This window comes from Phalacrocorax aristotelis, chromosome 6, assembly GCF_949628215.1.
Source record: "Phalacrocorax aristotelis chromosome 6, bGulAri2.1, whole genome shotgun sequence".
In the NCBI taxonomy this organism is placed as follows: domain Eukaryota; kingdom Metazoa; phylum Chordata; class Aves; order Suliformes; family Phalacrocoracidae; genus Phalacrocorax; species Phalacrocorax aristotelis.
The window spans coordinates 12,297,921-12,312,354 of NC_134281.1; the positions used below are offsets into that span (position 1 = coordinate 12,297,921).

General features: G+C 38.5%; 1 protein-coding gene and 1 long non-coding RNA gene across 3 annotated transcripts in view; one reads left to right on the forward strand and one right to left on the reverse strand.

Annotated features, from left to right (window-relative positions):
- The window catches only part of TMEM43 (transmembrane protein 43), a 494,721-nt gene that overhangs the window by 15,735 nt on the left and 464,552 nt on the right, over positions 1–14,434 (reverse strand). The window contains exon 1 of one of the 2 annotated variants that reach the window (XM_075095984.1): positions 1,856–1,908. The exons of the other annotated variant lie outside the window; for it this stretch is intronic. Coding sequence (XP_074952085.1) covers positions 1,856–1,893 — 38 coding nt within the window. The 5' untranslated portion in view covers positions 1,894–1,908. Of the gene's footprint in view, positions 1–1,855; positions 1,909–14,434 lie in introns of those variants that run through there. 2 annotated transcript variants of the gene reach the window in all.
- On the forward strand, positions 33–8,989 carry LOC142058581 (uncharacterized). The gene is made up of 3 exons (XR_012661033.1): positions 33–148; positions 1,856–1,954; positions 8,869–8,989. It is a non-coding gene; the product is annotated as an uncharacterized LOC142058581 (long non-coding RNA).

Genomic DNA, 14,434 nt, shown 5'->3' on the forward strand with positions numbered 1-14,434 from the left:
GATGTGGGTCGGCTGCCCGCTTATCTCAGCCCGTGAAGGGAAGGCGCAGCCTGTGGGGAGAAGAGGCGCGAAAGCCGCCCGCGGGCCGTGCGGGGCGGCGGGGCGGGGGTGTCTCCCTCGCCTCCCTCGTCCGACCTTTCTCCTCACGGTAGGCGGGAAACCGCGGCGGGGCGTTTGGCCGTGAGGCGGGGGAGAGCGCGGAGGCGGGTGCCCACAGCGGCCTGGCTGCGGGGCGAGGCGAGGTGCGTGGGGCCGCAGCGGGTAGCGGTGAGAAGCGTCGCCCTGCTTTGGTCGCGGGAACATCCCCGCGAAATGGGCAGCGCTACGCGTGTCTGCGCCCCGGGGCTCGCTCTTCAGCGCGCCGGGCTTTGCTGTGGGGCGGCTGCGGCACGCGGCGCGCTCCTTGTTGCGGCGGGAACAGGATCCTCCCGCAGGGGTTAAATTTCTGCCAGCTTAGCTTCAGTGGTCAGAGGTGAGGTGTTTCCTTACCTTTTTAAGGAAAACACCGTGCATGGACAGGATGGGTAGAATGTGAGCTTTATGTTTTTGTATCTGTACAAGGTATTATGTTGTATGGGTTGTGGTATTTGTGAGTCTTGACCGCTCCATAACCTGGGGGATATATTCCCGCCACCACCAAATGTAAAGTTTCAAACTGGGGAAAAAAAGCCATTCTGTAGTTCTGAGTGCCATTTTGAAATTATAAACATTGGCACACTGAATGCCGATTATAAATTGCGGTGAGATAGTCATACCCTATGGACCTCTTTTTTCTGTTTTTAATTTATTTTTACAGCATATCAGATCTCTGTAAGATCTGTATGTTGACTTATGGCATCTTACAAAATTACAGCAACGGGTTAGAGTTCATATGTTTCTAGTTTCTTTTGTATAAGAAACAACTGGGCATTCTACATGGTAGAGTTTACTGGAGTACAGTGCAGAGTTGACAGAAAAGTTTCGCTTTTAAGAAGGGAGTAAAAAGCAAAGTAAAGGGAGTTGCTGAACTTCTGCTAGTTGGGGTCACATCGAGGGGCAAAAAGATACTAATTTCTAATATGCTGAGTCATGAATCTGGAGGAAAAGGGAGTTCTTGGGGAACTTACAGGTTTTTTTTTCCACTCAATGAGTACTCAGTTGTGCATTCAGAAGAATTTCAGCTAGCTGTTCTTTTCTGTTTGTGTCTGCCTCGGTGTTTTTTATAGTTTTATAGAGTTGTTAGAAAACTCTACTCAGGTTTCCAGCCAAGCCTTCTCCCACCCTGCTGCAGAACTTCTTTGTTAGATCGAGAGTGGCATAGGAGCAGGAAGTACACTGTGTTGTTCTTCTGTCCTTGGTGATGTTTGCAGCACCTTTCAATATAGTTGGTTCTACGCTGTTAAGGTGCTCTTCAGTATTTAATTTGGATAGTTACTGTAAAATATTACACCAATCTTTAATATTATTAGCAAGTATCCTATTGGACACGGTCCTGTAATCTAGTATAGTTTTTCTTTCACTCTTCCTTATTTTGCCTATTCCTTTCATCTGAGTTAGCAGATTAGTTTGAGCTTATTTTGAAACAGCTTTTTAACTTCACAGTTCATTGAAGTGTACTGTGATCTGCAGCTGTTACAGTATGTTGCTGTGAAAATTGGAACTTTAGAAGAATAAAATTTCAGTTGTGTATGTGTTCCTCTGAGCCAGCACCTGTTCTAATTGAAGGTGATTGTTAAGTACAACAGAATTCATTCACTATTAATGTTAATGCATCATGTTGAGTATCTCATTACCTTGTTGTGTTCAGCAGCTTTGTAAATGACTCCTTCTGTCTCAGCTTGCTCTGAACTTTTGCTTGTTGTCTCCTATGTGGTAGGAAAAGACAGAATTATATTTGCAACCAAGGAGGACCATGAAACACCAAGCAGTGCTGAGCTGGTTGCAGACGACCCAGATGACCCTTATGAAGAACAAGGTCAGTAGTAAGCAGAAGAATGGAAGTAAGGAATGATACATTACATATATCATTCTCACAATCTTAAAAAACAAGAACAACAGAAGACAAACCTTCTGTGAAGTAGGAACAAATTACTAATTCATTTTTAGACCAAGTGCAGCTGGTTATTCAGTAGATAAACACCCAAACTCTTAGCAGTTCTAGCTGCCAAATTAGGACATTGCAAATGACCTGCTTTCCTTACAGTGGGTTTTTTTCTCCTCTATTAATAGTCTTACAAAGTAGCTTGTTCAAATACATCAATTGATGGCTTATAGTTTTGGTTAGTAGCCAGAGATATCCAGGAAAAACTTTTCCTTCCTTTCTTTTATTAACAAAGTTAGAGCTTAACAAGTGAAAATTATGGTTGTTTTTTCATTGTTTTAAATGACAAAGTGCAATTTTCAGAGAAGCTGAAGTGAGTTACATGCTGCTATCATTGACATAAGTTTCTCGCCTGCCTGTGTGCAGCTGAAATTGCTGAATTTGGTGACCTCTGAATGTCCAATTTAAAATAAATTATATCTGACTGATCCCGTAGTGTACAAGTAACAATATAATCAGTAACTAGTATTAATACTTTTCAATGGCACATGACAGGTAATTTCAAATTACTCAGTTTTCAACTGTAACCATCTTGCCTTGAAAAGATGGAGGTTAAGGTTTTCAGTGAAGATTACAGTTCTTATATGAAATAGATCTAACCTGCAAAAGGAGATTTAAGAGAGCAGAATATTTCTGAGATCAAGACTTGTAATATTCTGATTGCACAGAGCATATTTTACATTGATTCTAATGGGTAGATGAAATAATCTTCCTATCATGATTAAATACATTTTGCTCTAGGTTAATAAATTGTCATGAACATCTGTGAATTTGGATCAATTTTTTTCCTAATTGCCTGTATGCTTACAGGTTATTTTTTTAGCCTCTTCACTTTGTGTGAAGTGATCTCATTGCCTTCAGCTCAGCTGAGAATGAAAAGTAAATGCTTCACCCTTTTTGAAATTTTCTTAGAAAGTAAAAGTTATGCAAGTGGCTCTGTGACCTTTAGAGGGCAGTATTTAAGCACAGTTTAGCAGTTGGAGCACACAGGGTGGTTTTGTTAGCCGACAGGGTATGTAGTTTAATTTGAACCATATATTTCTGTGTCATTAAAATAACCTCTTTTCATACATAGAATTTGGTTGAAATGATTTGTGTTTAGCTGCCTTTCTTGGCTTCATTACAACTGTATGTAGTCAGGAAATGTATCTAAAAGTTTTGCATGTCATCAGTGATGAGTGTCCAGTTTTAGAATGACCCATATGAGGATAGTGAGAGAACTTCAATTTCAGAAAGGTGTTTAAAATCTGCAGTTTAGTATGCTTCAGGAATTTTTCTATTTTCAGGTAGGTTGTTTTGATGGCTAAGACCCAGTACCCAAACTGCCTATTTGGTGGAAACTATCCTTTGGGATTTATCATCTTCACTGTGGGAATGGTGCTTCAGGCCCTAAAGATTTCAAATAGAGACACCTACAGACAATAAAGTCTATGTGGCACTTTCTATCTGTTACTGCCTTGAACAGGATGGAAGGTGGAACATACAAATCATTTACGTAAAGTAGTTAATCCTGAGCTAGAAGACAGTGTCTGAGGAGAGCTCTTTTTTTAAAGAGTATTTTCTCCTGTCAGTATGCTCTGTGGAAGTGAAACAATATGAACGTTTTTAACTCCTGTCTCAGGCAAATTTAAAATGCATTATTGGTCAGTTAAGTGAAGAGTTAACCACCTCTAATGGTCAGATGGTGGAATTAAGTTCCCCATTCCTTTTCTGTGGCCTGTGGCTTTCTGTTTCCTCTGAAAAACTGGAGACTGCAAAATAAAGCAAAGAAAGATACTTTTTCTAGATATCGCATCTGGAGAGCATACAAACCCTTGGAGATTTTTATCATTCACTGAACTGTTAAGTCACCTTGTATGGTGTATAGCAAAACAAAGTGCATTGCTGTTGAGCTAAGTAAATTCCTGTATGCAGTCTGTAATGATGTTGTGGTTGTTTAAAGTTCACCTGTCTTCCCCCTTATAACCATTCATGGTTTTTGGTGATAATTAAATATCCTGTTGGTAAAATGCATCTATCTAGCAACAGCATGTGGATGCATATTTGTTCTATAACTAAACATCTATTTTTGACATCAGCTTTTAAGAGGAAAGGGAAGGGTGCCTGTCTCAGATCTAGTATAACAGAGTGACATACTACAAAGACATGGAATGTGAACATGAAAACAATCCTCTTGGTACCTCTGAAGAGGGGATTCTCTTCCTTCTATCTCACGCCTCACCCCTCTGCCCTAAATTATTCTTTTTCTGGTTATACGTATACCACAAGTATATAGTCTTGTGCCATGTATTTGGGTAATAAACTAGCCAACATTAAAAGAGCCACTTCCTTCTTGTTTCAGTGCCATATTAATTGATTCCTTTTATATGTATTTTGCTGGATATGGAAAGGCCATGGTGAGGACGAGGGGTGTTGGGGTTTTTTCCTAACAATCCTGTATTTACAGCATGTTAGATCACTTGCTTCCTAAACTATAGACGAGGGAAGAAAACAGAAAGCCAGGAGCTAGGTATCCCTGACATAACTTAAAGTGAAAATGTGTGTGTCTGTGTGATTCAAAATGAGAAACTCTGAACTCTGTTTAAATACTGTTAATAAGTTTGGGTGGGGTTTGTTGGTGGTCTGGTTTGTTTGGTTGTTCTGGTTTTGTTTTGTGTTTTTTTTTCTTTTTTTTCTTAGCATGTGGTAAGTTACTGCTGTGTTTTAAGGGTTCTCTGAAGACATCTCACGTGAATGATCTTGGGCTATAACGCATCATTAAAACAGAGAAACAACTGACATATCACAGAATAGCTGCATCTAATGGGAGTGAAATTCTTGGTCAGGAAAGTCATGGGCGAAACGTTTTGGGCTATGCTGAAGTGCAGAAGCTTTGGCTCATGTGGTTTTATTTAAAGGAAAATTGGAAAGGGCTTTGCTGTACATAAAGTAACATGCAGGTGTTTCTAATTTAGCTTCTACTTTGAATAGAAGACTTGGTTTTCAGTGTTCAACTTCCATGGCATAGTTAATTATAATGACTCTTCATCTTTTCTGCTGTGCTGTGCACAGAACAGTCATATCTGGGAAAGAATAGCTTTATTATACCATAATTGTGTTGTTTTCTAACACAGCGCTGAAACTTCTATTTGAGGTTTTGGGTTTTTGTAGGGGCCTTTTTATGCTTAAGATAAACATGGAGTTTGGTATTTTTGGGTAGTTCTTACTTTGCTTCAGGCATTAGCAGACATCAGTCTTTGAGCAGTCCGTTTTAGTCAGTAGATCACTTGGGAAGACTTGTGCTCTGTTTCCCTTGGGAGAGAAGTTGTATTCTTTTTAATTTCTATCATTTACAAGATTTAGTTAGTTAGTTCTATCGGTTATGAGATTTTGGTAGGCAATATGTTAATGTCTCGCTTTAAGCCAAAAACATTGAAAGAAATGAAGCCATGTGAAAAGGAAAGGTAGACAAACCAGGAAAGGTTCAAGTTAGCATTTGATATTGCAGCATATCTCAAAGTTCACTGTTTGTGCCTTTTTAGCAGCTGTGGCTGATGGAATTCATTTGCAGCAGTTTTGAAATCGTATTCTTGCTGTAAAGCTTGTTTTTGATCTTACGTGTTGCTGATGGAAGAATTTAAATGTGAAAGATGTCTAGTTTTCATTGAGATCTTTTCTCCCATCAGTTAGAATAATTTATTGGTTATTAGGATTACATGAAAGCACTGGTGAGTTTTATGCATGAAAAGTAGTTTTTATTTGCATTACAGCTGTGATAGAGTTGGTGAAGAGTGCTTATGGAATTGCACCTCAAACACAGGTTGTTGCTGTTCTCTCCCTTCTCTGTTTTTCCAGACTTGTTCCGGTCATCTTATTTTAGAGTCAGTTTTGAAATGGTTTCCACTGAGGAATGATGAAGCAAGACCCCTCATTCTTTTAAGAAAGAACTTGATGAATGTTCAGATGTACAGGACTGTGTTTGACTGATGTCCTTTGCAATCCTGCTGTGTGTCATCTTAGATTGTGAATCACTGGCAGATAAACTTGTTATTGGAATGTTTGTCATATACCAGGGAAGCACCTTTTCTCAGAACAGCAGTGGGACTTCATTACAGCAAATACAAAGACAAGTGTTGATATAAATGCAGCCGGGCCTGCCTTCATCCATGAGGTTAATAGATCCCATGAGCTAAGAGAGATTAGGTTGTGTGATGTCAGCAGTTAATTGCTAATGCAAGCCTTGATCTGCTATGATGTAAACAGGGTGGTTTTTTCTTCCCCAAGTGCAGACTCAAGTAGATTATGACCCACTGGATCAGTGAGGTTCAGGCTGCATTTGAAAGTTTTAATTCAATTTTAATTAAAAATAGGAATCCTGTCTATTGCAGACTTGCAGTTCAGAGAGAGTGAGGGATGAAATCTGTTTCTGTTTTGTGTTCTAAACTAGCTGATACACTTACTGAAGCATGCATTCTGCTGTGATTATCAGTGAGGAAAGGCTTGCATTATCTGTATTTTTGTTTTGATTTTTTTTAAAGCATGGTTTCTGTGCATGTAACATCCCAAACTGGTGCTATTTCAGTGATTAAATAGGTGCAAATCAATGATCATGTGATATACAAGAATGTATTGTTTATGGGATAACTCTTACATTGTTGCTAAAATTTGCATGCTTACAAGGCAGTTTTGGCTCTAAAAAGGATGGTTAATATGATGAGAATTATTTTACAAGTAATTTTATTGCTGTGGTGTCTTCAGGAACACTTCAAAACTCTTTTTTTTTTTTCTTTTTGGTATTAGAAAAATCACTGTTTAAAATGACTGGTTGATGTTAGTAAGGAGGAATATAGGACTTCAGAAATCTAGTTTACAAAGCAAGCTGTATTTCTTCTACACTGTATGATCAACATCTTTCTGCTTTATGTCATCCTTGGCAATAAGGAGTCTGGCACCAGCCACCCATTTCCTCATCTCAGAAGTTTTGCTTTTCTTCCAGGCAGGTAGAGATGCCATGATGCACTGTACTAGGTATATCTTCTCAGTACAGCAATTATTACAGATATTTTACAAACTATCTTGCTGAATAAAGTATGATCGATGAAGAATGACAGTGTTACTGTAGTTGACTAAATCATGGTAAGGAGACTGTTGCTTTCTGTAATGAAAAGGAAATGGCACTGAGATTTGACTGACTCAGTGTAATTTTCTGCTGAACTGCATAGACTGAGTTAGAGTACATCATTGATGAATTGCAGATCAGAGTAAAATTTTCCTTTCATTCCCTTTAATACAGCAATAAATATGATCGAGCTGCTTTTGCTGTACAGTACGTAAGATTCATGATATTGTAGCCTAGCGTCCAAGGAGGTGCTAGTGGGGGTGAAACATATGTCTGGAACTTCATGATCCCACAGGACAAAGACAATAAGAAGGCTTACTGAATTCTGTGGGAGTACTTTAAGTAACATCAAGTTAATCAGGCCCTAAATATAATTTCATGTTCAGATCAGAATTAATGCAACTTCAGTCTCTGACAATAGTATTTTCATACCTGCTTCTGAAGGGAAAGTACTTAAACTTCAGGTTTATGCATATGCTCTTAGCTTCTGCACAAACTCAACCTGGAGATGAAGTTAGGTAAGTCTACTAGAGAGAATGAGAGCAAACTGTTGAAGTGGAGAAGAAACCAGCTTGGATCACAGGATAGTATTTCTCTTGTTCTTTGTAGATGAACATAACTACATGTATGTCCATGCAAAAGGAAATGGAGATCTGTTGCTTTAGGGGAATATATTACAGACTCTAAAAGTCCACACAACCAAGTCATCATATTACATTTCTATACCTGACTGTTTAAAAGACTTTCTAAAACTTAGAGAAACGAGCTCTCTGGCTTGCTGCTTGAACTTCATTGTGCAAATCAGTTGACGTCTCAAAGAACATGTGCCCATTTAAATCTTCGCTTTGCTATTGCATAACTGAAGTATTTCTATGATGGCTTTAACTGTTACAGAGCAGAAGTTTAAAGCTGTTCCACTTTAGAGTCTAAAATGAGACCTAACTGGCTTTCAGTTGTGATCTAAAGCATAGTTTGGTTTCTGGGAACCCAGCAGGCTGGTATGCGCTCACTATTCCTTCTGTTCTGTGGCATGTGACTTAATCTATATTACAAATAAATAAACTGATTTTTGTTTTTGTAATTCTGGTTTTCCAGTTCAAATTTGAAGGGGAAAAGTTGTGGGTTAGTATTCCAGGGTTTGTTTAAAACAAGAAGAAAAGTGCATCCATCCAACTTGATTTAAAAGAACTCCAGTCTTAATACTGGAATTAAATTCGTATGACTTGTATGACACACTTTTAAGGCTTGTTTGTTCCCCTGACAGAGTCTGGCAGGTGGATTGACTTTGATCTGGTTTGCAGTTTCCTTAGAATATTCTTAGTGGTCTGTAGTCCGGGGAGAAAGACTTAATTCAGGCATGGATACAGAACTAATCTCACTTGTGCCCACTTAAGGATCATACAGATCAGAGGTAGAAACAGGCTTGCCAGGAAGGAATGGTGTTTAGCACCCTTGACGCTACAGAACTTAAGTGGCATTGTTAGTACTTCAACTTACACCTGCAACCTAGCAGCTTTCACTGAATGAAATCAATTTTGGGAAGGAACGCTTAACTTTTCTTCTCTCTCGTTTGTTCAGGATTGATATTGCCCAATGGAGATATCAATTGGAATTGCCCGTGTCTGGGTGGAATGGCTAGTGGTCCCTGCGGGGAGCAGTTCAAGTCAGCCTTTTCTTGTTTCCACTATAGCACAGAAGAAATAAAGGGATCAGACTGTGTGGACCAATTCCGTGCCATGCAGGAATGCATGCAAAAATACCCAGATCTTTACCCTCAAGAGGATGAAAATGAAGAAAAAGAGAAGTCAAGCAAAGATTTGGAAGCTATCCCTAGGGAGGCCTCTGCTGCCAAAGAGGAGAAGGGATCTAGCTAATGAAGATGCAAGGAGGCTGTTGTCTCCATTTCTCATTTTCAGAGCCATGGACTTTTGCAGTATGTCTGTCTTTTGAGTCGTCAAGAAATGTTTCACTGTTCTTCTACACACTGTATCATAGTAAATAATTTATTGCTGAAGGAGAAATCTCAGTGCTACAGCCTTACAAATAACTACTGCGAAAAGAATGAGTATGTGTATATATTGTATAACTTGCTATCAGACACAATTAGTACTAAAACAGCTGTTTTTTACCCTCAAGTTCTCCTTGAGATTGGACTTGAATAATGTCTTTAAATATATCTAATTTTCAACTAAAATTCCACTATCACACCGGTCTGTCTTCATTTCAGTATGTGCTGATTCATAGCTGTTCTTTTTTAATATATTCTGTTCTATTAACAGAAATTGCATTAAATGATTGGTTTTTCTTAAAGATACTTTTTTTTGCCAGAGCGATACAGGACATTGAAAATGGCCTAAATCTAGAACTTGTAAAATAATTTCAAATGGTCTTTTTAGATTATGGTGGCATTTTACTACCAGTGTCAGGTAAGAACTGCCTGAAAAACTTTGAAATGTGTATCTCCTTTGATTTCATTTACTTATTGTGATTGCTTTTGCATTTTTAAAAATGTTGTGTTGTAGAGCTGTTGAAAAAGGTGAATAGAAATAATGTTGGTCACTGGCTTTATTTTGCTCTGAAACCACAGGTTTTGGGTACCCCTAGTTAGTACCTGCTCCTTCAGTGTGTAGGCAGGCTCTTGCAAAATCCTTTGAGAATACAGTGAAAATATTACCTGGTGTAATGATCTCAAAACAGATACTGTGACTTAAGCGCATATTAAAAAGTAAATACTTTTTACCTTCGTTGAAAGCTCCTGTTTCTGTGTGGTGTGGTTTTTTTTGTTGTTAACACTGCTTGGATTTGAGATACTCTTCTGAATTGTAAGCAGACTTTGAATCTGTTTGTGGGTTGTGAAGATCAGTTGCTCCAGCTTGTCAGATTTTTATTCATGTCCCTTTTTTTTTTCCCAGCCCCAGGCAGGGAAGGCGTAAAAAATGTAAAGCGTTTTCAGTAGCTATAGTAGGCTGTGAATCATGAACCAGCACTGCAGGGGACCTGAACAGCTATTAAAATATTTGAAAATTACGTTAGAGGTACAAATATTTTAATAGTAATTCACTATAGTTTAATACCTGTGGATAAGGGAATGAGACATTGTTTTTCTTTCCTAACAGTGTAGGCTGAGAGAATTGAATTACAAAACAAATTGTACCTGTAGCTTTAGTAACTGTTCATTGCAGGGTGGTTTGGTTTTTTTGTTGGTGTAATGTTGGGTTTTTTTCTCTCCTAGTGTGTTGGTTACCTTAACCAAAGCATAAAAAGTTCTAGTGGCAATAATGCAGCCCAGTAAGTCTATAATGTTTAAGCACTCGCCTGTCTCTGTGGGCAGCTGTCCATAGTGCTCAGCAATATTGCTTCCATATAATGTTTTGGTATCTTGTTGTTTGCATAAGTTATTTCAGTGCTAGTGATGGTGCTTCTGAATGTTTACAGGGAATTTCTGTTAAATTTTACAGTGTTTGAGCTGTTTATATTTCAGTACAGCTGTTGGCTTCTCAAAATATTGTAGGCAATTAAGTGGCTGACAGCTCAGTTCTGGGGGCATGGATAGCAGGTACTCTCAGCATCTCTTCACTTTTAAAAGAAACAAAGCATGACAGAGCTTCTCAGTGTGATTCTTTCAGGCATATGAAGACAAATGCCAAGTTAACCTGAGTAAATGGGCACAAAAGCAGCAGTGATAAACCTTGGCACTTAGGCAATTGGACCATGCAAATGAAATCTTAGGCAATCAGATAAACACTGGGCACCAAATTTAAAAAAAAAAAATCACATGCACCCAAGCTTTTGGTTGTTCAAATGGAAATCCAATGCGTTACTTGTGAAGAAGCAAGAGCTGTTTGTGAAGAGGTGCTCTGTTCTAAGAATGGTTTGCCTCCTGTTTTTTTTGTGTGTGTTTTTTTTTTTTTTCCCTGTGCTTTTCTTTCCCACATTGCCTCAATGCTGTACAGGTTTTGGATTTATCCTCTGTAACAGTATTTATAGCATCTGTGTACAAAACACAAAATGCAAGAACCCTGGCCCTGCAGTAGCTAGGGACCTGAACGTAATACTGACAGGCGGAACTTTCAACATATAATCTAACATATTTGAAGGTGAGTTTAGGATGGAGTTGCTTCTTTCTGACTCTGCTGTAGCTTGATAACCTTTTGTGCCAGATCCAGTCAAATATGGAATATGTGTAAAGGCCTTAAATCAGAAACTGTGAAAAACATTGTGTAACGTATTTGAGGTGTTTTGAGACAGGAAGTCATAGCTCTAATCCTAAGGAGGTCTTTGTGGGAATTATCACTTTATTTTCCTCTGATCTTGTCAAATTAGAAACTAACATACCTGTCATCACTTCTTCACTGCATTTGCGTTCTGGATAATCCCTTAAAAACAGAAGTGATGTAACTTGGACTGAAAAAAAAAAATCAAGTCTCTCATTCTCCCCACATATTATTTTTTTCCTCTTGCTTCTGCTCCTGCTCTGCAAGTGCCAGCCTGATCTATTTTTGACTGGTTGGGTTTTTTTTTTTACCATTAAAAACTTAGAATAGTAATAAAGATTTGCTTGACAAGGAATTATGGCCATTATGTTGAGACACAGTCCAGTCCCTTCTGTTTTCTGGTTTAGTTCTTAGAGTACATTTCCTGCTATGGGATTTGTATTTTGCTGTGTTAAGAGAAGTAAAATGCAGTCAAACTTCCTTCTGGATTTTAAGTTTGTGACAACCATGCAGTACAGTTTGCATTTCAGTGAAAGATTAGGAATTAGAAGGTAGACCAACAGTAAATGCATATTGCCATTCCTTGGACCCTTGGAAGTGAGAAAAGAGAAGCTATTCAGTGTGGACTCTGCAGCTGATTTTGATGATGCAATTTTAGGGTCAAGTTGTCTTACTTGACCATTATATATCCCTTGAAAATATTACAGAATTTACCTGGAGATTACTCTTCCATCTCTAGTAGTGGACTTGTTTTTAACTCTACATGAACGGTGGGGGAAATAAATTGTCTGGAATTTTTTTGTTGTGTAAACTAATGCAGTTGTCTAAGTATAATGTTAGTCCTTGTTTCTGTTATGGTTCCCAGTATTGCTTTATTTACATGATTTTCCTCTTGTAGTTGCATGCTCCCATTTTAAATCTAGAATCAATCAGTGGTTATTTCAGTATGTAATAAAGATGATTAATTGATCCCGGGGAATATGTGGCAAGCTTGTGAAATAAGCAGATGGTAAGAAGTTGCATTTTTATTGTCTGGATACAAAACATAGAGCTGCATATTGTTGTCTTCCTCTAACGTGTTTCTTATTTTCTGCATAAATAATGGCTTGGTTCTCTATCTGCCATCCGTGAGCCACTGAGTCGTGGGGGGTGAGTAGTAGATTAAAATGTTTTGAGAAACTGCTTGCATCAAGTCATTTTGTAATGATTTTATGCATCATGTATGGGGTGCTTTTGTATGTCAGGACAAAAGTAGTCATTGGTGGGGAGAAGGAAGACTTTCATTATGAAATAACTGCTCTTTAGTTGATCTCTGTCCTATAAAAACTGACATGCTGAGTGTGATTAAATGTTTATTAGATTTTAGCTAAAAGGAACTGTTTACAGGCATGAAGCACTTCTAGATGCACTAGAATATGATTTTAATACAAATTACTTAGCCTGAACTGGTTACATGCGGATATAATCCCAGTTGGATTTTATCCATTTAGTTTTTAGAATAAGAAAAGGTAGGTTTAATTGTATTAATCCTACAAACTTTTATCATTGCTTCTAAAATACCACCTTGTCCAATATTACTATGCAATACTTCAGTTTTCCAGTTTTATTCATTCTTCAGTTGTTGCATGCCCTTGTAGTTCTGGAGGTAATGCACTGGTGAAACAAGCCCTAGTTTTGAAGGCAGGCTAGGACCGTTATCCACTGGCTGGAACCCCTGCGTGATGCAGGCCACGAATTCATATGTGACTTGTGATAATTTGCTTGTTAGGATGGGGTTGTTCCTTCAATCAACTTAAACTTGAATCAGTGGAGCATGTCACATGTCCTGATGAGGATAAATATTGCCTATAAAATTTCTCTTACAGGTGCATAGTCTAACATAAAATAGTCTACGTACTGAAAAGTAGCTAAAATTAGATAAATTTGCATTTTCAGGATATGTTTAGAAGTTGTTATTTTTTTCTGCTTTTCTCTGCAGGACAGCATACCTGCATTTCAAATTCCTGACTTTAATTTGTGGTTAGTAACTTTCCTAGAGAGGTGACCTTGCTTCGTGTGCAAAAATGCATTATTCTCCCCCCCTGCAGCTGGAGTGATATATGCAATGGTGTCTAGAGGGAGATCTTGCAGTTTATTCTAAGGATCATTAGATCTCGGGAGCTGGCAGGGCTGTGCTGGAAACAAGATCTATATCCTATGCAGTTCTTATTGAGAATGTCCTTGTTAAACCTTACAGCGATGTCTCCTGTTCATCTAAGGCACTTATCTGATCACATGTCAATGAATCTCTATGAGGAAAGTTGGTACTTAAATAGGTAGAACCTACTTTCTTATTCCTAGGGAAGAAAAAAAGGATATGACATGCTTCTTGGACTCTTGTTTTGCTTCTCATTAAAATTCTGCAGTGCTAGAGCAGAACAGTGTAGAGAAGCTACCGGTAGTTTGTAATTTATCCTTAATCAGCTCTATTCATTGGACATGACTTCATTTTGTTGGACAGCACTAGCCTGTCTGCAGGTGTTTTTCAACTGTTTTTAACCCCTCTGGAGCTGATGTTTTGTTAGTGGTACTGAGAACTTGAGTGAAGACACACAGACGCCCCCCCCAATAGAGGAGGGGTGGAGAAGGAACAGCAACAATTATAACACCACTAATGCCAGAGAGTACCTAATTTGGTTCATGGATCAGTGTGAAGTTATTTAAAATGTCAAACTAGGTAATTTGGTGGTGAATTCATAGCTAGAGCATGAAGTTCTCAAGGCCCGAAACAGTAAGATACTAGCCTTTTTTTGTTGTTGTTCACCGTAGGCTAGTTCTGACTGCGTAGGGCAAGATGACTAGAATTCTAGTTCAAGACTTAAGGATTTGTAGCGGAGCATAGAAGAAGCAACAGCTTATCTCTCTCTGATACTGATGTATCTTGATACTATGAAGGCCAAGAAATAGGTCAAAGGTTGCTAAAGTACTGAAATACTAGTCAATGTAGTACATGACTCTTTCTACCTCAGACACCCTGAGCAGTGCAGACTGATGCTATTAATG